General features: G+C 46.1%; 2 protein-coding genes across 5 annotated transcripts; one reads left to right on the forward strand and one right to left on the reverse strand.

The window, feature by feature from the left end:
• Positions 1–1,965: 1,965 nt before the first annotated feature.
• On the reverse strand, positions 1,966–16,925 carry blvra (biliverdin reductase A). The gene is made up of 7 exons (XM_061255504.1): positions 16,806–16,925; positions 14,910–15,034; positions 13,417–13,536; positions 8,355–8,452; positions 7,708–7,815; positions 2,935–3,103; positions 1,966–2,262 (listed from the first exon to the last, which is right to left on the reverse strand). Exons 2-7 carry the CDS (start codon positions 15,026–15,028, stop codon positions 2,001–2,003), a joined length of 876 nt encoding a protein of 291 aa, XP_061111488.1. The 5' UTR covers positions 15,029–15,034; positions 16,806–16,925; the 3' UTR covers positions 1,966–2,000.
• LOC133137312 (cytochrome c oxidase assembly factor 1 homolog) lies at positions 16,251–24,307 on the forward strand. Of its 4 annotated transcripts, XM_061255508.1 has the most exons (6): positions 16,251–16,513; positions 18,099–18,166; positions 21,210–21,312; positions 22,110–22,261; positions 22,733–22,809; positions 23,921–24,307. In XM_061255508.1, exons 3-6 carry the CDS (start codon positions 21,219–21,221, stop codon positions 23,982–23,984), a joined length of 387 nt encoding a protein of 128 aa, XP_061111492.1. In that variant the 5' UTR covers positions 16,251–16,513; positions 18,099–18,166; positions 21,210–21,218; the 3' UTR covers positions 23,985–24,307. The 4 variants fall into 4 exon arrangements, with proteins under 4 accessions (XP_061111492.1, XP_061111491.1, XP_061111489.1 ...); XM_061255507.1 differs by lacking the exon at positions 18,099–18,166; XM_061255505.1 differs by lacking the exons at positions 16,251–16,513; positions 18,099–18,166 and adding an exon at positions 18,177–18,420.
• The last annotated feature ends 2,421 nt before the right edge of the window (positions 24,308–26,728 follow it).

Consider the following 26,728-nt stretch of genomic DNA (forward strand, 5'->3'; position numbering starts at 1 on the left):
ATGTGCAGACATTCCTTCAAGTTTCACGGTTGCAAAGAAAAATGCCAACAAAAAGGCACTGCGAGACGCGGAATAATTTTGAATTCTTCCAAAGGCACACATCTGAGACGCCGCGGATGAATTCATATTTAAATTATATTATCCGTGTAAACAATTTTCAATTCAAAGGCGGCGGGTGAGGGTCGGAGGAGAACACTGGGCTAGGTGAACGTGCTAACGTGCTAATGAGCTGCGTGGAGGAAGAGCTGCTACCTGAGCCACAGATTTGGGCTTGACACCGTGACCTCAGCCTGGAGGAACACCACGGCCTGCCCTAACACCGCAGAGGGGTACAGTGGCGACAGCAAAGTCATGTTTTAACACCTCCCCAGTTCCCAGACATCCAGTTTTAACACTATAGAACACTCCTCTAAGCTTGCAGCAATATCATCTGACATTCCGACGCTGGTGTCACTTGCCAGAGGGGGTTTTGGCACCTCACCAACAGATAGGAGAAAGAAAAGGTTTTACAAAGCTACTGGCCAAAGCCCTGTTAGAGCAAGTGGTCACTGTCATTAACAGAAGGCAGCAGACAAAAGGAATAAAGCCATTTTCACACTACTAACTCAGGACGGAACATAATTGAAAGTATCTGACGATGATAACCGTGTCATCTCATGGATGACACGATTATTAATACTGTTGCAACGCACACCTGCAAGAGGTGCATCCCACCCACAGCAATCCCACAGCCCTGAGTAAACATCAGCGCGTTAGCACACCGGCCCAGACAGCACACGCGCACAGCCCCGTTCAGATCAGCGCGCTCGCCCGCTAATGAGAGTACAGGCTGTGTACAGCACGTGCGGTGCAGTGCGTAAATACTGGGACAGTCTATACGGCTGTCAGTTTAAACCCTTCATTTTACTGCGGACAGCCTGCACTGATCCGCGAGTGTTTACAGATAGTGTTCTGTGTAGGAGTTACAGCCCTTTAACCCTTTCAGTGCAGTCCGGCGTAACGACCGTATAGATCCACAGGGCACTCTCAAACCTCATACCTTTTCAACCCATCAAAATGACTGCTGTACTCTTGTATTGAGCCCATATTAAAATCCAACTAAATATTGTCAACCAAAGCCAAAACCACTTCGTATTGGGCCTGGGACTGAAAGGGTTAAATTTGTGTAACTGTCCAAATACTTATGGCCACTGTACACTGTATGCTCAATAGTATTACAACAAAAAAAAGTTTATAAAACCTTCCCCTTTCCCATGTGCGTTTGGAATAGGACCCTGAGACGTCTGTCTTAACAAGTGTTTTTAGTCTTGTAATAAGCCTTAACGTTTTTTTGAGTTTTTTTTTTTGTTCGTTTGCTTACGGTTTGCATAACAACTCAAACTTTCTCACATCATTTGCAGTTTTTTGTTGTTGTCATTTCGCAAAAAAAAGGCATAGAAATAAGATTTAAAGTCTAAACATAAGACTTAAGACGCTTGTTAAGACACTTATCTTTCGTGTGTGCCTGCGCATTTGTGCATGCGTGCACGTGTGTGCACGTTTGTGCGTGTGTGTGTGTGCACGTTTGTGCGTGTGTGTGTGTGTGTGCACGTTTGTACGTGTGTGTGTGTGTGTGTGCACGTTTGTGCGTGTGCATGTGGGTGTGTGTGCACGTTTGTGCGTGTGTGTGTGTGTGCACGTTTGTGCGTGTGCGTGTGTGTGTGTGTGTGCACGTTTGTACGTGTGTGTGTGTGCGCGTGTGTGCACGTTTGTGCGTGTGCGTGTGCATGTGTGCGTGTGTGTGTGTGTGTGCAGGTTTGTGCGTGTGTGTGTGTGTGCATGTTTGTGCGTGTGTGCGTGTGTGCGTGCGTGTGTGCATGAGTGTGTGTGTGTGTGTGTGTGCGCGTTTGTGCGCGTGTGTGCGCGTGTGCGCGTGTGAGTGTGTGTGTGTGTGTGCGTGTGCGTGTGCGTGTGCGTGTGCGTGTGCGCGTGCGCGTGCGTGTGTGTGTGCAGGGCGGGTCCTACACGGGCGCCTGGGCCAGGTTCTGGATGCGCTCGGCGAGCTCCAGACAGTGCAGCACGCGTCTGCGTTCGGCCTGCAGCTGCGCAGCAGGGACCAGGCCCTGCAGCTTCTGCGCAAACAGCCAGAGGTCCTGCATGAAGAGGCCCGGGCCCCCTGGCGGAGCTGCCGGCAGCTCGTCCACCAGGCCCTCGTCCAGCCGGAAGCTGATGCGCTTCACCCGCCGCAGGCCGGGGGCACGCTCCTCGATCCAGGTCAGGGGCCTGTGGGTCAGAACCGGGTCAGAACCGGGTCAGAACGGGGTCAGAACCGGGTGAGAACCGGGTGAGAACCGGGTCAGACCTGCCCACACAGCACTGGGACACTTCGGACTCTTACTTAGGAGACACACACGCATGCGTGCACACACACATTACATTACATTATTGGCATTTGGCAGACGCTCTTATCCAGAGCAACGTACAGTTGATTAGACTAAGCAGGAGACAATCCTCCCCTGGAGTAATGCAGGGTTAAGGGGCCTTGCTCAAGGGCCCAACGGCTGTGCGGATCTTATTGTGGCTACACCGGGGATCGAACCACCGACCTTGCGTGTCCCAGTCATTTACCTTAACCACTACGCTACAGGCCGCCCTGTGACGGACACACACACACACACACACACACACACACACACACACTCACACACACACACACACACACACACACACACACACACACACACACACACACACACACACACAGTTTCTGTTTATCCGGTTCCCCGGTGTAATCCTGATCTGAAGCGTTTCCGTCTCACTGGTTAGCAGGGTAATCCAGATGAGGTGAATTCCTGAGGTTCTGATGGTGTTCTGAACGAGCGGAGGTAAGGCTCTGTGCACTGCCCGTGCGGAACGCGTGAGAGGCGTAATCCCAGAATGCAGCGGGGCAGGTACCTCTGCTCGCGGGTGAGCAGCCGGGCGGTGAGCTTCGTGGAGCGCTTCTCCCCGTCCTGCACAAGGCTGGCCTCAGACACGGACAGCTCCCCAAACAGGTCCACCAGCCAGGTCAGCCTGGAGATCCCACTGAACGAGGGGAACCCAGAGCCCTCCTGCGTGGGTCCACCTGGGGGAGAGGGGGGGGGGGGGGGGGGGGGAGAGAGAGGGAGGGAGGAGAGAGGGAGGAGAGAGGAGAGAGGGGAGAGGGAGGAGAGGGGAGAGAGGGAGAGAGGGAGGAGAGGGGAGAGAGAGAGGGAGAGAGGGAGGAGAGGGGAGAGAGAGGGAGGGAGGGGGGGAGAGGGAGGAGAGGGGAGAGAGAGGGAGGGAGGGGGGGAGAGGGAGGAGAGGGGAGAGAGAGGGAGGGAGGGGGGGAGAGGGGAGAGAGAGAGGGAGAGAGGGAGGGGAGAGGGAGGAGAGGGAGAGAGAGAGGGAGGGGAGGGAGAGGGAGAGGGAGAGAGAGGGAGGGAGGGGAGAGAGAGGGGAGAGGGGTGGGAGGTCACATGCTGCACCATCCACAGACTTTGCAGCCGTCAGTTTTCTTCACTCTCTACATCCAGCTGCTAGTTCACTGTCACTCTCCTCCCTTCACTTCTGCAGCCAGCCATCACCTCAACAAACCCCGTTTGAGGGTCCCTCTCAACACCAGGGTGTTCACTGTGTGCTTGCTATACTGGGGGTGTAGGCCAGGGCTTCTCGCTCTCTCGCTCTGATCTGCTACTCTGCAAAGTGACTTTGTCACTGTGATCTATCACAAACAAACTTGATTGCGTTTGATTTAACTGCAAGGGCAGCGTGATGACATATTGCACAGTTCAGCCCCAGCCTCATTCACATGCTGTGGTTCCGCACACTCTTTTGTCCTGATGAGTCAGTTTTCCAGCGCAATGCGTTTATCTCGGGCCCGTGTGATGGATTATCCCAGCGAAGCGGGTTCCCCCATTACAGCAGACACTGTCGGGATAACGGGAGAAGGCTCTCATCAGACGGTCTGTCAGAGCACATCGGCTCAGTCGGAGCACGTGGATAATAACGCGATCATCGCGGCACATTCAGGAGACGTACATTTTTTGCACATGTTGACTTTGGTGCCCCCTGCTGGCGTTTTCTGGGAAAAACTGCAGTACTACTCAACTCCACGTCCTGCAGTGTCTGCAGTGCTACTCAACTCCACGTCCTGCAGTGTCTGCAGTGCTACTCAACCCCACGTCCTGCAGTGCTACTCAACTCCACGTCCTGCAGTGCTACTCAACTCCACGTCCTGCAGTGTCTGCAGTGCTACTCAACTCCACGTCCTGCAGTGTCTGCAGTGCTACTCAACTCCACGTCCTGCAGTGCTACTCAACTCCACGTCCTGCAGTGCTACTCAACTCCACGTCCTGCAGTGTCTGCAGTGCTACTCAACTCCACGTCCTGCAGTGTCTGCAGTGCTACTCAACCCCACGTCCTGCAGTGTCTCCAGTGCTACTCAACTCCACGTCCTGCCGTGTCTGCAGTGCTACTCAACTCCACGTCCTGCAGTGTCTGCAGTGCTACTCAACTCAACTCCACGTCCTGCAGTGCTACTCAACTCCACGTCCTGCAGCGCTACTCAACTCCACGTCCTGCAGTGCTACTCAACTCCACGTCCTGCAGTGTCTGCAGTGCTACTCAACTCCACGTCTGCAGTGTCTGCAGCGCTACTCAACTCCACGTCCTGCAGTGCTACTCAACTCCACGTCCTGCAGTGTCTGCAGTGCTACTCAACTCCACGTCCTGCAGTGCTACTCAACTCCACGTCCTGCAGTGCTACTCAACTCCACGTCCTGCAGTGTCTGCAGTGCTACTCAACTCCACGTCCTGCAGTGTCTGCAGTGCTACTCCACTCAACTCCACGTCCTGCAGTGTCTGCAGTGCTACTCAACTCCACGTCCTGCAGTGCTACTCAACTCCACGTCCTGCAGTGTCTGCAGTGCTACTCAACCCCACGTCCTGCAGTGTCTGCAATGCTACTCAACTCCACGTCCTGCAGTGTCTGCAGTGCTACTCAACTCCACGTCCTGCAGTGTCTGCAGTGCTACTCAACTCCACGTCCTGCAGTGTCTGCAGTGCTACTCAACTCCACGTCCTGCAGTGCTACTCAACTCCACGTCCTGCAGTGCTACTCAACTCCACGTCCTGCAGTGTCTGCAGTGCTACTCAACTCCACGTCCTGCAGTGTCTGCAGTGCTACTCAACCCCACGTCCTGCAGTGTCTGCAGTGCTACTCAACTCCACGTCCTGCAGTGTCTGCAGTGCTACTCAACTCCACGTCCTGCAGTGTCTGCAGTGCTACTCAACTCCACGTCCTGCAGTGCTACTCAACTCCACGTCCTGCAGCGCTACTCAACTCCACGTCCTGCAGTGCTACTCAACTCCACGTCCTGCAGTGTCTGCAGTGCTACTCAACTCCACGTCCTGCAGTGCTACTCAACTCCACGTCCTGCAGCGTCTGCAGTGCTACTCAACTCCACGTCCTGCAGTGTCTGCAGTGCTACTCAACTCCACGTCCTGCAGTGTCTGCAGTGCTACTCAACTCCACGTCCTGCAGTGCTACTCAACTCCACGTCCTGCAGTGTCTGCAGTGCTACTCAACCCCACGTCCTGCAGTGTCTGCAATGCTACTCAACTCCACGTCCTGCAGTGTCTGCAGTGCTACTCAACTCCACGTCCTGCAGTGTCTGCAGTGCTACTCAACTCCACGTCCTGCAGTGCTACTCAACTCCACGTCCTGCAGTGCTACTCAACTCCACGTCCTGCAGCGCTACTCAACTCCACGTCCTGCAGTGTCTGCAGCGCTACTCAACTCCACGTCCTGCAGTGTCTGCAGCGCTACTCAACTCCACGTCCTGCAGTGTCTGCAGTGCTACTCAACTCCACGTCCTGCAGTGCTACTCAACTCCACGTCCTGCAGTGTCTGCAGCCCTACTCAACTCCACGTCCTGCAGTGTCTGCAGCGCTACTCAACTCCACGTCCTGCAGTGTCTGCAGTGCTACTCAACTCCATGTCCTGCAGTGTCTGCAGTGCTACTCAACTCCACGTCCTGCAGTGCTACTCAACTCCACGTTCTGCAGTGCTACTCAACTCCACGTCCTGCAGTGTCTGCAGTGCTACTCAACTCCACGTCCTGCACAGTGTCTGCAGTGCTACTCAACTCCATGTCCTGCAGTGTCTGCAGCGCTACTCAACTCCACGTCCTGCAGTGTCTGCAGTGCTACTCAACTCCACGTCCTGCAGTGTCTGCAATGCTACTCAACTCCACGTCCTGCAGTGCTACTCAACTCCACGTCCTGCAGTGTCTGCAATGCTACTCAACTCCACGTCCTGCACAGTGTCTGCAGTGCTACTCAACTCCACATCCTGCAGTGTCTGCAGCGCTACTCAACTCCACGTCCTGCAGTGTCTGCAGCGCTACTCAACTCCACGTCCTGCACAGTGTCTGCAGTGCTACTCAACTCCACGTCCTGCAGTGTCTGCAGCGCTACTCAACTCCACGTCCTGCACAGTGTCTGCAGTGCTACTCAACTCCACGTCCTGCAGTGTCTGCAATGCTACTCAACTCCACGTCCTGCAATGCTACTCAACTCCACGTCCTGCAGTGTCTGCAGTGCTACTCAACTCCACGTCCTGCAGTGTCTGCAGTGCTACTCAACTCCACGTCCTGCAGTGTCTGCAGCGCTACTCAACTCCACGTCCTGCAGTGTCTGCAGTGCTACTCAACCCCACGTCCTGCAGTGTCTGCAGTGCTACTCAACTCCACGTCCTGCAGTGTCTGCAGTGCTACTCAACTCCACGTCCTGCAGTGTCTGCAGCACTACTCAACCCCACGTCCTGCAGTGTCTGCAGTGCTACTCAACCCCACGTCCTGCAGTGCTACTCAACTCCACGTCCTGCAGTGTCTGCAGTGCTACTCAACTCCACGTCCTGCAGTGTCTGCAGTGCTACTCAACTCCACGTCCTGCAGTGTCTGCAGTGCTACTCAACTCCACGTCCTGCAGTGCTACTCAACTCCACGTCCTGCAGTGTCTGCAGCGCTACTCAACCCCACGTCCTGCAGTGTCTGCAGTGCTACTCAACCCCACGTCCTGCACTGCAGACACTGCGGCCCTCAGGACGTGGGGTTGAGTAGCGCTGCAGACACTGCAGGACGTGGAGTTGAGTAGGGCTGCAGACACTGCGGCCCTCAGGACGTGGAGTTGATTGGCGCTACAATAAAGCACACGTGCTAAAGGGCGGTGCGTGTGCTGAAGTGCTGAAGCATGGCGAGTGAATGGAGCCAGAGCACTCAAAATGGACGCCGAGGAGCGCTCTACTCAGCAGTGCCAAACCTCCGCCTCGACTAGCAGCGCTTGACTCGCTAATTCCCCTCTCCCGAAAACGCCCTCACTGTGCTGCCCATTGGCACATATAAACCCCGGACACTGCACTTGACCCAGCTGAATGAACAGCCTGAACCGAGTAGTTTGCCAAGCTGGAAAGTTCCCGATCAAAATGAAACTTTGTGAACTTTAAAAAGGTATAATAGGCCCCAGGTCTGACACCAGATAGCTGAAATGAAAGATCCTCTCCATGATCCTCTCCATAGCCCCCTGGTCTGACACCATATAGCTGAAATGAAAGATCCTCTCCATGATCCTCTCCATAGCCCCCTGGTCTGACACCATATAGCTGAAATGAAAGACCCTCTCCATGGCCCCCTGGGTGTGACACCTTACCTGTGAAGTGCAGGGTGCCCTCCTGAAGGCTCTTGCCTGCCAAGTCCTTCTTCAGCTGCTTGTAGTCGCCTGTCAGAAGCTCGATGTGCTCCTCGTGAAGCACCTTCCCTGTGGGAAACGCACGGGACGCGAAGGCATCAGCAGCGCCCCCTGTGGCCAAGGCCTCTTACTGCACCCTGAGGCACTCGAGAGCTGAAACAAGACCTAGGTGTCAAATACGTAACTGCTTTGGATTTTATGGCTTTTCTTTGGTCGATTGATCTTGCCTGGCGCGATTGAGCCAACCGAGGGGACCAGAAGCCGGGGACGGCGCTTCATAGGTTCCAGTACACCAGGCAAGCTCAGTGAAGCATTGGAAAGTAGTATTTGAATCCGATACAATGATGTATTTGACCCAGGTCTGGCTAAAACGCCCTCTCTTTATTCTGAGATTACTCAGTGTGGTACAAAGAGAGACTACCTGAAAACCCAACGCACCAAAGCCCCCCACCTCCCCACTCCATTACTACAGCGCATTACACCCATCCCGAGGCAGATCATCCAGAGAGACGTGCAGAAACGCAGATCAGTGTTAGTCTCGGGAATACAAAAGCGTTATATCACTCCCCACAAAAAAAAAAGAAAAATAAATAAAAGACCCAGCATACCTTTCTTCTCGGCAAGGTCCCACAGCTCCATGGCAACGCCGTAGGACAGCGCCATTGGATACTCCACGCACACGTGCTTCCCCGCCTCCAGGAACCTCCTGCGCTCAATCAGGAAGGGGGGAAGAGAAGTTTGGGATGCTTACTCGCGGTGTTGAACGTTCATTCGTTCACTTTTAGTCAACCTCTCGTCAACTTGTTCCACTGGTCACCTCTCCTTCACCAGACACTTCCAACGATAAACAGACAGGGCACCAGCCACAGCCACAGCGTCCTCACAATGTTAACGTGAACAACTAAACAACCTTTAGCACTGCATTCAGAACTTGTCTGAAATGACGCAGAACTGAAACCTTTAGCACTGCATTCAGAACTCGTCTGAATTAACGCAGAACTTAAACCTTTAGCACTGCATTCAGAACTCGTCTGAATTAACGCAGAACTTAAACCTTTAGCACTGCATTCCGAACTCGACTGAATTAACGCAGAACTTAAACCTTTAGCACTGCATTCAGAACTCGTCTGAATTACTGCAGAACTTAAACCTTTAGCACTGCATTCAGAACTCGTCTGAATTAACGCAGAACTGAAACAAGAGCGGAAACACAGTTTCCAATGTGAGAATACACTCTAGATTTTAGCAGACAGGGTGTCTATTCTTATACCATTACACATCATACACACACATTATCACATGAATACATTACGATGAAAGCCAATCGTCTTCATACAGTGTTTCAGTACTTTTCCATCACGTGTTGTGCTCCTGGGCCCACGTCTGCTGTTTAAGTCATATAACATTTGTTTTGCAATTAACACACTGCTACAGTAACTACAAAGCTTACATTTATCCTCCGTCTTTCCTCCTTAGGCTGGTTAAGGAGGAACCGACCTTGGATGCGCTTCCTCCTCATTCTTTTCTATCATAACAAGTCACCTGAGCACACCCACCGATGGGAGGGTGTTCTGCCTTATCTCCTGAAGCCGCGGCCGAGCACTCACCCCTCCCTTACAATTTTGCTGGTTATCTGTCACAAGCACATTTTATTCTTTTAAGCAGTTTTCTAACTATATGCATTGTACATATCTGGATACATATATCCTAGGTTACATTGTACTGCATTATATTTTTCTCCCACATACGCAGGGGACAATCCCCCTGGAGCAACGTGGAGTTAAGGTCCTACTCAAGGAGTGTTCAGTCGTGGCTACACTGGGAATTGAACCAAGAACCTTGCGGGTCCCAGTCACCTTAACCACTAGACCACAGGCTGCTCTATAACTGTGTTCTATTCCGATTCTGCATTTGGAGTATTCAACATACTGTGTATTCCCATACAGACACATGGCCACGAGCAGTTATCTACAGCAGCTTGCGTTCAGCCAGAGCTCATTAAGTTTAAATAACCGCCATTATCTGTGTGTCTTATCCAAACAAAGCAGGGGAGTCCTTTCATCCAATGTGAATGGCGATTGCCTAATGATCCGATTCAGCCAATGAAATAATTATGAACATTAATTAACCCCTCAGACTACCAGGCTAAACCTGATGACCAGTGAAAAAAATCACGATTGAGCATGCGCTAACATCGACACCCAAGCCCAGTGATTACCAGGCTAGACCCGATGACCAGTAAAAAATCACGATCGAGCGTGTGCCAATACTGACACCTAGAGGCCATTCAGAAGAACAACATGTCCCATTCGGCATTAATACCAAAACAGAAGAGACACAGCAATCTTTAGCCTAACTTTGACATTCTCCTGATCGTGGTGAGCAGGACACCCACACTCAAAACTGCAAAAACAAAAGCCAGGACAAAAGCCGCAGGTTCAGCGTTAACCATGAAAGGCCAGTTCAACACCCACACCCGTCTTTTCCACCGCCCTAGCACTACTCCACCGCACATAAGCCCAGACCTCGTTTTACTCAGATATCACTTGTGTCCTGATCTAGGCCTTCTATGCTGCATTTACATCTCCATCTAGCACTTTGATTCGGTACTTGTTTCTTGTTTTTTGCATCTCGATGTTATAGTTCTTCACAATAATTATTGTAATCACGCCTTGCTTCTAGTTCAGGGGTGGACAGCAATGGCCAATCTGCTTCAGGATTTTTGAGCCAACATCTGCTCTTAATTATTGAATTAACTAAATAATATCTTGATCAGACATTTGTATATGCACCAGCTACAGCTGCAGTGCATCCTAAAGATTTTCCTGTGCTCAACTACAGGAAGGAACCATTTCTAGAGCTGTCAGAAAAAGTCATTAAGGCAAGATTAACAAAAAGCAGCACGCCGGAGTTCTAGTTTATGACATGCCATAACTTCATCAAGCTGTATTCTGCTTGTGAACCTGCCTTAGTGTTCATGGCTTTGTCTATCTGACACGTGTTCTATCTATAGTTGTTCCAATGACCATCGTTATGAACAATAAGTGCACACACCAGTAACAAAACGCAGTATGTCCGTTTCTGAAGAACGGATTCACTCTAAAATATATTTCTTGTCTGGTACATCGATCCATCAGATCCAGTGTATTGAAGCATTATTTGCCTACTTCCAAAAAAAACCCCTCCGTAGATCACAGAGCGCTCCTATTCACCGAAGCCTTGGAACTAGCTTCTACAGTTACAGCTATTTATTCTTCTTAAACCATTTCATTGTATCTCCCGCTTTTCATTCTGACAATAAGCTGAAAGCATCGTTTGTGCAGTAGAATCTCATTTAATTAACTTGTGTGGCGACTGAGTCTGACCAGACCTGCAATAATTACATCCAGCGAGAACGCTCAGCTCAGTTCTACAGCTCTTTAGTCGCACAGAGGATTGTGTGAAAAGCCTTGCAAATCACTCTGAAGAATCTGTAAAGTTGTTTTTGATTTGTTGAACACTGTGAATGTGAAACCATCAAAAGCACTCTGACGCTATGTCCTATTCATCTGTGAGGCCGAAATTATTCAAATCTGGCATTGTCACTCGGTGTGCTGGTCAGCTTGCTGTCTTCCTCTGGTACGGTGGCGATATGTGGCTGTAAAGTAATTTAACCCCAGGAGCATACAATGTTAGCCCCCATCGTCTCTGCACCCATACGGGCGGGAGCCTGTGGAGGAAAACGCATGCATTGTTCAGCTGTCATCATGAACCCCCTGTAAATCCCTCTCCTATCAGGGTGCAACATCCTTTACGGCACGGGAAGGTTTCAGGAAGCACGGCCTGTTGGGGCCCAGACATTGGACATTGGACCCCCCTTCCTTACCCCCTCCCTCTCACATCTCCCTCATTCCTCAGTTTCCCTGAAAGTATGCATTGAATTAACTAAATAATATCTTGATCAGACATGTGTATATGCACCAGCTACAACTGCAGTGTATCCTAAAGATTTTCCTGTGCTCAAGTACAGGAAGGAACCATTTCTAGAGCTGTCAGAAAAAGTCATTAAGGCAAGATTAACAAAAAGCAGCACGCCGGAGTTGTGCACCCCTGTTCTAGTTTATGACATGCCATAACTTCATCGAGCTGTATTCTGCTTGTAAACCTGCCTTAGTGTTCATGGCTTTGTCTATCTGACACGTGTTCTATCTGTAGTTGTTCCGATGACCTTCGGTATGTACAATAAGCCTGTGGAGGAAAACGCATGCATTGCTCCCAAAACAGCTGTCATCATGAACCCCCTGTAAATACCTCTCCTATCAGGGTGCAATATCCTTTATGGCACGGGAAGGTTTCCTTACTCCCTCCCTCTCACATCTCCCTCATTCCTCAGTTTCCCTGAAAGTATGCATAAAGCATTGGATGTTTCATGACAAAGTCAGTTTAAATAATATTCATGTTTGGTATTATTCTGATTGTTTCAGTGCAACTGGTGCAATGGTTTCATTTCTGCAACAGAAAACCTTGGACATCATAACCAACCAGGAACCAAGGAGAAACTGTGTGGAGCTCTGCCCCAGTGAAAGCCATGTGCCTCAACCCCCCTGATCAAATATTGTTTCCTGGGGAAGCCTGGCTCCAAATTCCAAATGAATTTTGAAATTGGATGAGAAAACAAGGCGTGCACTTTCAGTTGGGCTACCACAGTAAAAAAAAGAAGAAAGAAAGTCGCCTTCAAGCATAGCTTCTTTGTAACTAACGTAAGAGCCTTCAAAACACTTCCCTCAACAGGCTATATTTTGCTCTAAACAAACAAAAACCTAAATAAGAAGAAAATATTAAGAAAACATGTTCAAACGTGATCTCTTCATATCTACCTAAACGGAAAATTTGAGCAGAACCTGGCAACCCTGCGCATCATACAGGCGACAGGAATTAAAACCAATATTTTTTAAATATCATATAGTTTATATTTCTCTCGTAGAGTAGATATACTGGCCGGTAGTCCATACCAGGCCACAGTGCTAAGCTTAGACATCACAGACTTTGATTAGCTAACGCAGGAACTACACATCCTCTCAAACATATCTACCTGTGACACAGGTACCTCATACGCCGTTAGCGGCCTCAGGAACTGAGGTCAGCACACCGACCTGCAGACACTACATCACAGCCGTTATTCGGCTCTTATCCAAAGCTACTTACAGTTGATTGGACGAAGCAGGGGGCCAATCCCAGAGCAGTGTGGGGTTAAGGACCTTCTTCAAGCTGCAGTGATCTTATTGTCGCTACACTGGGGCTTGAACCAGCAACCTTCTAGGCCCGTGTTAAGCACCTTAGCCACTACGCTCCAGGGACTTTAGCCGTTAGGCTATAGGGACTTTAGCCGCTAGGCTCCGGGCACTTTAGCCGCTAGGCTATAGGGACTTTAGCTGTTAGGCTATAAGGACTTTAGCCGCTAGGCTATAGGCACTTTAGCCGCTAGGCTCCGGGCACTTCAGCCGCTAGGCTCTACGCACTTTAGCCGCTAGGCTCCGGGCACTTTAGCCGCTAGGCTCCGGGCACTTTAGCCGCTAGGCTCTACGCACTTTAGCCGCTAGGCTCTACGCACTTTAGCCACTCAGGACGGCTAATGGAGCTGCTGTTAGGGACGGTGAGCACGGCGATTGGGACCGGATGGGTGCTCTGTACCGGATGAGGTCCTCATGGCTGGTGTTCTCCGTGCTCACGATGGCCACCTGAACGTCCTCCCGGCTCAGAGCGTCCTCCAGGGAGATCTGCTTCACGGACTGCTGCTCCTCCAGGCTCCTCCTGCAGGGGGCGCAACAACATGTCTATAAGCAGCGCAGTGCTGCAGCAGTCAAAAAAAAAAGAATAAAAAAAAAAAAGGGGAATCACTGGGAATCGGTTGCATAACAAACCCTGGCCCAGTGAGAATGAAGGGGGGAACATTAGTGGAGAGAGCAGGAAATCCAGTTGCACGTTTAGGGAGAGGCCATTTTGCTGTGCACGCACTTTTAAAAAAAGGAACAAAAGACATTTATATTTCATACAAACTTACTTGGAAAGGGGAAGGGGGGGGTTGCTGATTGCAATGTCGGGTATAATGATGAACGTACATTTGGATCTATGAATGATTTTTGCATTAATTGTATTAGCGTTTGTGTTGACACTGCTACAATGCATCTCTTCTCCTTGTGTGAGATTAATGTTTTTTAATATGATCCCTGACAAATAAATGAATTAAACTAAACTAAACTTGCAATCTTACAGTGCAGTAAATGTGCGTACACGGTGTTGCGTAAATGACAACAGCAAGCATTTCAACCCTTTGTCTTCTTCGCTGCTTTCCACAGTGCTGAGAAACGCTGACGGACCGAGAGGCACGCTCTCGCGCTTCTACCACCCCACTGAGCTCTTAATCTGCATGTGCCCAGTCACTTTCCGCAAAGAACTTCACTGTAGCCGAGTTAAGTTACTGAGTTAAGACTACTGCCCTTTTGTGTACAGGCCAGGAAGCTTTTTACACTGTGAAGTCTTCATTGTCTCCAGGAACCTGTTTCTACTGGTTTTACTGTCATTTAAAAGTACATACAATAGTTAAGATTTTTGTATTAAAACATTGTTGCAAGACAACTGTAAATCCCTTCCTGTCATTGAAAAAGGCTCACTGACATGTTGACTCACCCTTTGCCTGTTTTAAAAAAAATATATACCGTTGACGGCCCGACACTCACAAAACATTGTATAGCTGTACAACAATTCAAGCTCATTGGTTGAAAATTGGTTCTAATTACCACCGCCAATGGCGTTTCAACGTCAGCACGTTCACAGAGAAGGGGTAGGGATAAACAGCGTTGTAGTTTGTTGTTGCCATTCCTCTTGTGACCGTTAGATGTCTGAAATGACCTATCGCACCTTTAGGCGTCGTCACTTCCCGTCCTTTGACCCACCTGCGGGGTGACATGGCTCAGGCGGTAAGAGCAGTCGTCTGGCAGTCGGAGGGTTGCCGGTTCGATCCCCCGCCCGGGCTGTGTCGAAGTGTTCCTGAGCAAGACACCCAACCCCTAAATGCTCCTGACGAGCTGGTCGGTGCCTTGCATGGCAGCCAATCGCCGTGTGTGTGTGTGTGTGTGTGTGTAGCATCAATTGTAGAGGCGCCTTTTTAAATGCCGACCATTTACCTGGACACAAAGCCCCTCAGGATGAGTTTATCAGCAGGGCTGCAGGGCGCTGGATCGCAGAGGTCAGCGATCCGCGCGCGCCCGGCTCTCCCAACGCCCACCACCACCGTGCCCAGCATCCTCTCCTGCGGGAGAAAAGGGACATTCGGGTCTGCCCAGAGAAGCCTAAAAATGCCTTTTCAACAAAAGTTTTCTTCCCATTATACTTTAATGCTAAGTCTTTATCTTGAGAGCAAAAGTGTTCCACAGTTGTTGTGAAAAGCATCAACACCTTTAGGGCTTCCCACCTTGAACTCCTGTTGCACCCATCCGGCGGCTAATAATTAAGTTCATAATTTCAGCAAGCCGATTCTGCTTATTTAAATAAAAAAAACATGCTGACCATGTTGAATATCTGTTTGTTCTGCACCTGACCTCCACAGCATACATACCACATTGACATAAATAAACCTAAACATCACGAGCCCAAAAGGTCACTTAGACTGCTCAACATGAATCGTGCCCTTTCATTTGTATACTTATATTTCATTTATACACACAGGTCTCTACCCGTATCTCCGCCTGCCTGAGAGACATCCAGAGCTGGATGGGCAACCACCATCAACCAACCCAGGTAAGATGGAGGTGATCTTCATCCCTTGCTATAACCTGTCCCTTCTCTGATTTCTCCATCTCACTAGGGGATACCACAGTGACCTCATCCCCTAGTGCAAGAAACCTTGGAGTGGTGGTGGACAACAGGCTATCCTAACAATGAAATACGCATCAGGAAGTGTTGCCAGGACCGCCGTTTTCACGCCAAATTGGAAAATAAATAAATAAGTAACAAGCTGGGGAGAGAAAGAATACGAAGAAAAAAAGACTGACAGAATAACTGCTCCTGGTAGGGTCCACAGAAGTAAAATGATTATACGCATAGCAAATTGACTGCCCGTGGTTTCCTTTTAAGAAACAACAACATTCAAAATACGTAATACAATTTGCGGTTAAAACGAAAAATAGGAGGGGGAATTAAGAAAAATATGTATTGTCTTAATCGCTCTAATGGCGTGTGTATGTGGTTATTCCAGGAAAAGAAGACGGAGAGAGAAAACACATTGAAATTGGATGAGAAAACAAGGCGTGCACTTTCAGTTGGGCTACCACAGTAAAAAAAAGAAGAAAGAAAGTCTTCAAGCATAGCTTCTTTTTAACTAACGTAAGAGCCTTCAAAACATTTCCCTCAACAGGCTATATTTTGCTCTAAACAAACAAAAACCAAAATATGAAGAAAATATTAAGAAAACATGTTCAAACGTGATCTCTTCAAATCTACCGAAATGGAAAATTATTCTTGGGCTAGTTTTAAGTCATTTGAGGCGGGTTCTGAGTAGATTATGGGCTGGAGATTTGAGCAGAACCTGGCAACCCTGCGCATCATACAGGCGACAGGAATTAAAACCTGCGTATCACAGAAGACGCCACAGTAGAATTAAATATATTTGCCAGCAGATACATAAAGGGTTGAAAGTGTTTTACGCTAATCTGTGAGTGACATTGGACGAATGCAATCGCGAGGTTCTGAACGACAACATCGAGCAACTGGCTAGCAAGTAGAGAACACGGTAAGGGGAAAGGCCACACCGAAGCCAACTCTATAATTTAAACCATTTCTGAGGCAGACACTATCAGCAAATGTATTTTTTTTAAAACCCCGTCGATCTACATCTAAATCAATTAAATGTTATACAAATGACACTGTCAATACAATGCCTGTGATATGTGCAGTAAAATTCACCTCAACACCTATTATTCAACGATTATATGAAAGAGTTAGGTAATTATCATGGTGGATGCATTAGAAATGATTGAATTCCTGATAATTAAAATTAAGCCTAACACCAGTTGTCTACTTACTGTAAATAATCCGAAAATACTCTCACTTCGGCTTCTCACTTTCGGTATTGGCTGCTCGCGTTTTCAAAACGGCTTGCAAACTGCTGCTCGCTGTCCTCACGTGCCCTTTCCACTACTCGCATCTGCCCACAACAGAATAACGTAAACAAGCCGGAACTGCCGAGAGCTTGAGCCAAAATGGCTGTGTACCGCGAGAATTAGGGTGAAACATTTGCGCAGGCGACAGATGTGTAAATTAATAATAAAAGCGCTTTAATATTTCAACTCTGTTGTGTTTTATGTCGATAGTTGACACGATTTTTCTGAAACTACACATCGTTTCTCAAAAAAATGTTCTTCCCAATCATAAACACAACTCAACAACTGAAGATGAATAGAAATTATAAGCACTGGTGTGACAATTAAAATACACTATTGTGAATTAATTTAGGCATCGGTAGGTTTTTTTCAATGGTCAGCGTTGTACTGTCAATGTATATACAGTTTCCTGTTGTTTGTGTTATACTGGCCAACGCAAATTATGTATTTAAAAAAATCATTAAAACAAAGATTAAAAGCGGAGAAAAATTAGAAACAGGACAACTACTGGGCATAAACCAAAATGTGCTCTTGATCGTGTAACACATTATTACCTAGGTCTTATCATGATTCTTTCCTGAACTACTCAGCAGAATTATCGAGCCACCCTTGAGATGACTCTGCAAGTATCATGATAATGTGATGATCAAGAGCACATTTTTTAAATTGTTTGACTTTTACCATTTTTGTTTGCGCCAAGATGTGTTCCAGTCTCTTATTTTTCTGCACTTTCAACAATTTTTTAATTATATTTATAATATTATTTATAATAATAATAATAATAATAATAATAATAATAATATAATTTGTTGGGGGCGGAGTAGCACTGCCGCCTCACAGGAGGGACCTGGGGCTCGAATCCCGGTCGGCCGGGGCCTCTCTGTGTGGAGTTTGCATATTCCTCCCACAGTCCAAAGACTTGCAGGTTAGGCTGATTGGGCTGATTTCGCCCAATGTATGCTGGGATAGGCTCCAGCCCCCCTGCGACCGTGTTCAGGATAATCGGGTTAGGATAATGAATGAATGAATGAATGAATTTGTGTTGGCCAATATAACACAAACAACAGGAAACAGCACATTGATAATATAAACACTGACCATTCAAAAACCGACCGATGCCTAAATGAATTCACAATAGTGTATCTTAACTGTCACGCCAGTGCTTTTCATTTCTATTCATGACCTATCTTCTGTCTTTCTTGTTGCTGCTCTCAGGAGGAAAAACTCGCCGTTTGGTGGCAGAGGGAAGATTTTCTGCGATATATAACTGCATTGCATTGCCGGTATACTGCTAAATGCTACGCTAACGCATTTCACCATTGACGGCAGGAGCAATAACTTCCTATAAGCACATGAAGCATTAAATCGTTCTGCAACCACAAAATTGCAAGGCTCCTTATCGTCAGAAAATGATCGACATCGACAAAAGAAAAGAAAAGAAGATATATCGTAGTTACGAGCGCATGGTCAGATTTGTGTACCAAATCCAACAACAAAGATGACGTTATCTATTATCTTCTGGCCAGTTTCATGTGAGGTACCAAAACATTCGCACCCATGGTTTTTTTTTTTTTGCGCTTGTTAGAGCGGGGAAAACATAGGTGCTCAAAAGTCCAAGCCCTCATTTGGACTATCACGATGCCATGTTATCGTACTTCACTGCTTTACACAACAGCTGCATGGGTACGATAGATTGTAAAAAAACAAAAAACAAAAATAGCCCAACGCCATTCTTCCTGTCTTGCATCAGAATAGCCCACCACAACATCCCTGTACCATCTATTAGCCTGCCACGGTTGTCCTACAGTAAGAATGGAACATTAGAAAAGTGTCGGTGAAATGTCATATAGTATAAATAAAGTTTCATTTTGAAACAATATGGCCGCTCACATAGAAGGCGGCATTGGTCTACACAACAGAAGCGACCATTCATTTAAAATGTTCTCGATATAATTCTGACAGTGTTTGATATATTTTTACACAATAATAAAACTTAACTGAGGGTTTCCACATTAAGTTTCGTTTTTTGTTTAATTTGGTAAGTAGACATATCGTTTGCTACTACTACTATTATTCAGTTGGTGGAAAGTATCTTACATTCATCAGTGAATGACATTGAACGAAAGCAGTTGCGTCTGGGTTCCTACTCTGAAAAACAACACCTTGCAACTCGGCTGCTACTTGGACGATTCATTTCATCCGCTCCTCTTGGCTTGTTATGTCTCGTTTCAAGTAGATTTTGGCGAGTAGCTAACGTTAGCCATCAGCGTGATAGGGTCTCACAGATGTGGCAGAAATAAACCCAGGATAGATAATATTACGGCACAGTAGATGGATAATAATAATAATCGACGTTAACTAGCTAGTTCGTGGACCCTAAATAACTGCAAACACAGTGAAATGTGTTGTTTTCTAGCTTTTCAAAGCGGATCGCACGCTGCTGTTTCCGTGTCCTCGTGTCACCTTTCTCGCTGTCGGTCTATCGCACTGGCTAATTCGCTGGCTGTTCGCTGGCTAATTACAATAACGGGCAGCAGGACAAAGAAATATCGCCGGCCCAGTTCTTTAATAATAAATCAAGCTGGGTGACAAAATAAGACCTCGACCAGGGGGCTAGCGACACTGCCGATAAGGAAAATGTTCGGTGCTAGTCATATAACACACCGGCGAATCAGATTTCGTAACTTGCTGTCAAAACCTGCAAGCTTTCATAACTTTTTTGTTTATAGACATGTACATTAGTATTAACAGCAGCTAAGATAGTTAGGCTACATCAGATATCGTAAAAATATAAACGTTACATACACTCGGTGAGCATTTTATTAGGTATTCATTAGACGTATTTCTTTAGACTTAAGTCTTCTGCTGCTGTAGCCTATCCACTTAGGGGTTTGACACGTTGTGTGTTCAGAGATGTTCTTCTGCCCACAGAACTGCTGCTCACTGGATGTTTTCCGCACCATTCTCTATAAACTCAGAGATGCTCTTCTGTATACCACCCTTGTAATGTGTGGTTATTTGCGTTACTATATTGCCATATGTACAGTTACACAACGAATGCATTAGACACAAAGCACACACAAAAACAACCTAGGCCCCACTGCTGACGCATTGACATTCTTCTGTGCTAGTGATATAACCGTAGGATGTGATATAACTCACCAGCAGCTTTCATAACTTGTTTTCTTAGCAGGCATGTAAAAACACCACCTGAAAAAGACCCCGTTCTTCCTGTATTTCATAAGAAGTAGTACTACAAGGCGGTCTCTACGTACATGTTGTAGGTTGCTTGTTGGGGTGTTGAGTCAGGGAATAGGATGCATTCATCATCCTATGGAATCTTTTCTTGTTGTAATTAATGTACGCCTGTATTTTACAATAATTTTCAACACATTGGTATTTTATGTCTACCCTCTCTTGTGATTGATAAAAAAAAAAGACTCTTCATGGCAACCCCAATATGCCCAAATTCTGAATGTACTGTGCCATAGGCCTTTGACCTATTTTCATGCAACCTATTTGACAGCAATGCACTGATGATTTTTGTAGACAAGGGCTGTGTTAGAAAACCGCATGCAAGCATACTTCTCGTGCAAAATTTCAGGCAGATTTTCATTGAAAGTATAATGAAAGTATAGTGAAAAGGGTGGCCTGTAGCTTAGTGGTTTAGGTGAATGACTGGGACACGCAAGGTGGGTGGTTCTAATCCCTGGTGTAGCCACAATAAAATCCGCACAGCCCCCTTGGGCAAGGCCCTTAACCCTGCATTGCTCCAGGGGAAGATTGTCTCCTGCTTAGTCTAATCAACTATGTCGCTCTGGATAAGAGCGTCTGCCAAATGCCAATAATGTAAAAGTAGTACAAGCAGTATGCTAAGTATGTTGTTTCGAACACAGCCCCGTTTTCTCTCCACCGACACTTTAATGTGTGAAGTATGTTTGTCTGTTGCGTGTTTGTATGTTGCGTGGTCTGTTGCGTGTTTGCCTGTTGCGTGTTTGTTGCATGTTTGTATGTTGCATGTTTGTATGTTGCGTGTTTGTCTGTTGCGTGTTTGTCTGTTGCGTGTTTTTATGTTGCGTGTTTGTCTGTTGCGTGTTTGCCTGTTGCGTGTTTGCCTGTTGCGTGTTTGTATGTTGCGTGTTTGTATGTTGCGTGTTTGTCTGTTGCGTGTTTGTCTGTTGCGTGTTTGCTTGTTGCCTGTTTCTATGTTGCGTTTGTCTGTTGCGTGTTGGTCTGTTGCGTGTTTGCCTGTTGCGTGTTTGCCTGTTGCGTGGTGGTCTTTGTAACAGTCCAGCTCGTCGCACTCTTTGACTTGTGGTTACACAGGCAGCGGTTATGGGGCCTTCCACGAGGAGTCTTCAGCAGATGGCCATCTTTATGACCCTCTTTACCGGCGGGGGCTGCTCCATGATGTATTACCTTATGCAAAGTAGGCCATCCCTCCTGTCCACTATCACTAACCAGCGTTTTAAAAGATAATAAACGAAGGGTAAATAACGTGTTGCTGACTTAGTGTGATTAATGCAGGTAAACGGTCAGTCTGTGGCATGTGCAGTGTGAATGTAGAAGTGTGTTTCTCATCACACTGCTCACTGAAACACATGTACAGTGGCGTGCTGTTCATGTCAGATCCTTTGACTGTAGATTTAGTCGACTGGCCCAAGTTGTGCTGTGAGATACAGTGCCTTCCAGATTTCCTCTATAATTGCAGATTTGTTTCAAATCCTTAGACAAAATGTAACATGAGCCAAAGGGAACCTGAGTAAACACATTAAAAAATAAATTAATATTGCATTTATTTAATGATAAAAGTAATCAAGCAGCCATATCATGTATGTGAAAAAGTAATTGCCCCCTTAGTTACCAATTAACCAAATGTAATTCATAATTAGATTCAGGATCTAAACCTCACTTATACTGAATCTGACAGTAGGTTGTGTGTTCTGGAAGAGAACTTTGCCAGGTCTGAGTATTACAACCAGCCCTGTTGGATGTAAACCTCACTCATACTGAACCTGACAGTAGGTTGTGTGTTCTGGAAGAGAACTTTGCCAGGTCTGAGTATTACAACCAGCCCTGTTGGATGTAAACCTCACTCATACTGAACCTGACAGTAGGTTGTGTGTTCTGGAAGAGAACTTTGCCAGGTCTGAGTATTACAACCAGCCCTGTTGGATGTAAACCTCACTCATACTGAACCTGACAGTAGGTTGTGTGTTCTGGAAGAGAACTTTGCCAGGTCTGAGTACTACCGCCTGCCGTTGGAGCGCCTCAGTGATCACCCTGTTGCCATGGAGATCCTGGGAGCCCCGCCCCTGAAGGCCCACAACATCCGCCTGACGGACCGACACAACCGCATCGACCAGACCAGCGCTCAGGTCAGTCCTGTTACAACCATGCTGACCACATCAGTGCTCAGGTCAGTCCTGTTACAACCATGCTGACCACACCAGTGCTCAGGTCAGTTCTGTTACAACCATGGTGACCACACCAGTGTTCAGGTCAGTTCTGTTACAACCATGCCTACCGCACTAACATTCAGGTCAGTTCTGTTACAACCATGCCTACCGCACAAACTTTCAGGTCAGTCCTGTTTCAACCATCTTGACCACACTAGCATTCAGGTCAGTCTTGTGAAAACCGTCTGAACAATACAAGCACTTGGGTCAGCTCATACTGCCTGGAGCTGACCATACCGGTATTACAGTCAATTCTGGCACAACTATGTCTCTCATTTTTCATCGTTCACAGCCAAGCTCTGTTCAAATGGAAAGAAATACATGTTCATTAAAGATGTACTCCCTTGTATGCAGTTATTTTCTGTTATTGCATGTTTCTCCGTGTTTCAGATTAAAATTCCAGTGACGGGCTCTAAGACTGGTGGTTATCTCTACGCTTCCTCATCCAAAAATATCTCTTTGAACAGGTGAGTTATCTGTGCAATACTTCATTCAGAGGCTCATCTACTGCATATATGCGAGACGTTTCACCTATTATCAGCTGAAACAAAAGTAGAATACCTTCAAAAGACATTAATATAAAATCTAAGACATTTTTATATTGAGGAAATGAATGACAAATTATGAGGATCAGTTAGTTTACTTTCAGAATTGTACATCGCTGAGTCAAATAAAGAATAGCGCTATAATTACGACCTCACTCTGAGGATGAGATATTATTATGTTGTATTATTTACTGGGTGGGGCTGTTTTTACCTTACGTCATAATAAGTGGAAATGTCGTCTCGTTGGAAGACCAGGGTTGTGTGGCATCTTCTGCTCTTTTAGACAGCCCTTAAGTAGCAGTATACCTACACGCAGTGAAGACAACGTTGTGTTGAGGAAATATTTTTTGTCGCTTTTCCTCCTTGTCCCTTTTACGTGGGAGAAGTTGTTTTGGCAGCAATGATGTTGAAGAAATATTCAGAGTCAGTAGTTGCTCATTACAAATCTTTAGTTTAAAATAAAACAGATTAATCTGGGGAGTCGGTGTGCTCCAGAGAACTTCCAGAGATCAGAGAATTCCAAAGTAATAGTAGGAAGTATCCGAGTCTTTATTATAGCTAACCAATCATTTGTCATATAACATCACATTGTCTCTCTTAACTCGCCTTAATATTTTCTGTCACTCCATGAAAGCTGAGCTGTCTTAACCTTTCGCCTCTATAATGATGCAGGCAAATTGGGCTGGTGATCACTAACTCAAAACATCTCTCTGCAAAGACACATATTGCTTGACCGGCATCACTTAGTCAAAACAGGTCGTATCCAATGCCATGGCTTTTTAAACACCTGATTAAGTGTTCTCTGAACTGTACTTTGCAGCTCAATGTGTTTGAACATACATACAGTTCTAATTGCTCATGCTGACTGATTCACTTATTCTCAATTCTAACCATTTCGCAGTTTTAATAAAAGCATTTAAATCAAACTTCATCATTATTCTAAACATTCCTGGTTTTCAAATAAGAGCATTCAGCTTCAGTCCTGTGGGTGGCGCTGTGGCGTAATGGCCCAGGTGTTCTCTTCCTGTCTCAGATGGCAGCTCCAGGAAGCGGTGCTTCAGCTGAGGGAAGGCGGGCGGATCGACATCCTGGCTTAATGACCCGGAGGCCCTGGAGCACAACGGAGACGATCGCGCAGAAAACCGGCTTTAGTCCGTCTCCTCTCCCCGTTCCTGGGAGCGCGATGGAGCACGGGCGAACGTTTAACTCCCGGCCACACGGAGAACAATAACCGTAAAGATTCAAATATGCATCACGCGCGTCTGAAGTTTGGTGCTGGTCACACCACAGCAGTGCTATGTAAATAAAACGGTCATATTGGCAGGTATAATAGAAAGAAGACATTTAAAAATGCGTTTTGTGTGTGTGTGTGATTGAGTGCTTGAATGAAATAAATTGGCAGGTGTGTTTATCCAAAAAAGACATCTTTGGTATAGTGGTTTGTGAACCATTAAGGGTATATTGTTGTAGTAAGTAATTATCTGGGAGACCTGGGAGATATTTCACAAAGCAGGATTATTGGGTTAGCAGGATAAGTGGTTCACTGTCCATGTTCTAGATTTGAGAGTGGTCCGAGTTTCACTCAGTACAGTTATCCAGCTAGCTCAGTAACCCTGCTCTGTGGGTTTCACTCAGTACAGTTATCCAGCTAACTCAGTAATCCTGCTTTGTGAGTTTCACTCAGTGCAGTTATCCAGCTAACTCAGTAATCCTTCACCATGGTGACATTTCAAGTCCTTAGTCATCTCAGGCGGTGTCTTTGTACCTGTTGGTTGAGAGCGACTCAAATCTCTGATCATATAGTCAGCACAGGAACTTCAGTGGTCGGGTATATTAAGATCTGTTTATTCATAGAATTATGTACATCCCTTTAACAAAGGTTATATGTATAAAAAAAAAAGCACAAGGTTTACAAGAAGAGGGAAAAAGCACCCTCAGATACAGCAGGTAGTGTGTATTGGCTCACTTTCCTGCATTAATATCAACCTATTAACACACTGGACAATAGCACTGGAGTTGTGGGATTGATTTCAGATTTGCAGGAAATGGAACTAAAGTTAACTGAGGTAAGGGCAACAGACACGGTTGCCTCTGCATTGGCAAATGTTTTACAATGCAATTATAACATGCATTTTCTGGACCGAGGCAAATCTAATTACATTGTCTAACTTACAAATTATTTAAAACGCACTGAACCTGAATGAAAAGTGTTATTGGCATCAAACAAGGAATCAATATGCTTAGTACTGACCAATTCAGTAAGTCATATAATAAAAAATATCGTGTTGTAAACAAGGATTAGGGGCTACTTCACAGGTGAATGAGTGAAACACCGTCACAGATATATGTCAGTCAGGCTGCTAATGAGGATATACAGTCCCTGTAGAAATATGAATAGTATATCAATGTTTTTATGACTTATTTGATAACCAACACAGCTTTAACTGAAAGCTTGTCATTAAAATGCTCATAAATGTGAGATTGTGTAAGCTTCTCCTGGTCAAGGCATAAAAGAGCTATTGAGTAGATATAGTGTCTGGCCTTTGAAAGGTGATTCTTATAAATAGTTTCCAAAATATTATACCCAACAGTAGACTTGTTGATACGCGGTTAAAAGTGTTTTGCATTCTATATTAGGTATAGTTAAGAAATGTAAAAAAAACAAAAAACAAACAAACAAACATACAAAAAAAACAAAAAAAAAGTTTGAGCACAGTTTACAATATACTGGGGTAGAAGTATTATGGCAATATAAAAAAATGATTTAAAAGACGAAAATTAACTTCGGATGAAAGATTCCAATTCAAACTTGAAAAACAAACACTGTACACTTTGAGCCTATTTGGGAATTAGCAGTGTAATATTTTTAAACTAAGTGCACAAATGTTAATTATTGCTTCAGAAATATAACCAGTACACTGGCTATATTAAAGCAGCTGTTTTAGGACCGTTTCACTAAAACATGGCTACAAATCCTAACTTATGTTTCACATATATATGTATATACACATTTCATATATATTTACATATAGATTTCATTTTTTTTAAACTCCCCATCATGAGCCTATACCGGGCATCTTAATATAAGCAGTATTCACTTAGAAATAGGGCAAACAGTAGTAGTAGAAACAGTAGCCATATTTTCATTAGAAAGTTATAGCAAATTTCCCTTGAAGCACTAAGAAGAACAGTCCTGACCATGCTGCGTGTTTTCAAACAGCTTTTTTCATCAGCAAAATTAGTGTTGGCTATGAGCAAGCACTGAAGTAATATTCACGTGTGAGCTTGTGGGTACACAAACTGGTATTCCTATTTTCCGCAATGCACATTTAAGCTAGTTATTTAGTATCTTCCGGAACTTTTAAATAAAAATGCAAAACGTCATTTTTCACGTGCATACGTTTTGTTGTCATTAGTCCCAGGTTGCTGACGGACACCGATACTGAGATGAAGCTGGGGGGAATACTGAGAACAGCTGGAGGGACAGAACCCTCCCAGTTTCAAACAAATCGGCGTACACAGAAGGAAACAATGTAAAATCTAAGGACGATGGTTTGGCTTGAGATGGTGAGGTGTGTTCAGGACCGACGTTGGCCCTGGTTCTGCAGTCTCTGAAAACCAAAAAATGGCCAATCGCAAGTATTTTAGTATTATATATTTACACTTCTGTCACCTTTCTGCTAAATAAGACAAAAGTACCGCCAGTCAGATGAGGCGGTTTGACTTATTTCAAGACAAGGGGCAAGAAAATTTCAATTTCACAGTAACTTAACACAAGCTAATATTGAGGTGTGTTGAAGGTGGAGACCTAAGATAGACCTCCCCCTGTTTGGCTGTCAGA

The sequence above is a fragment of the Conger conger genome, chromosome 9, assembly GCF_963514075.1.
Source record: "Conger conger chromosome 9, fConCon1.1, whole genome shotgun sequence".
NCBI lineage: Eukaryota > Metazoa > Chordata > Actinopteri > Anguilliformes > Congridae > Conger > Conger conger.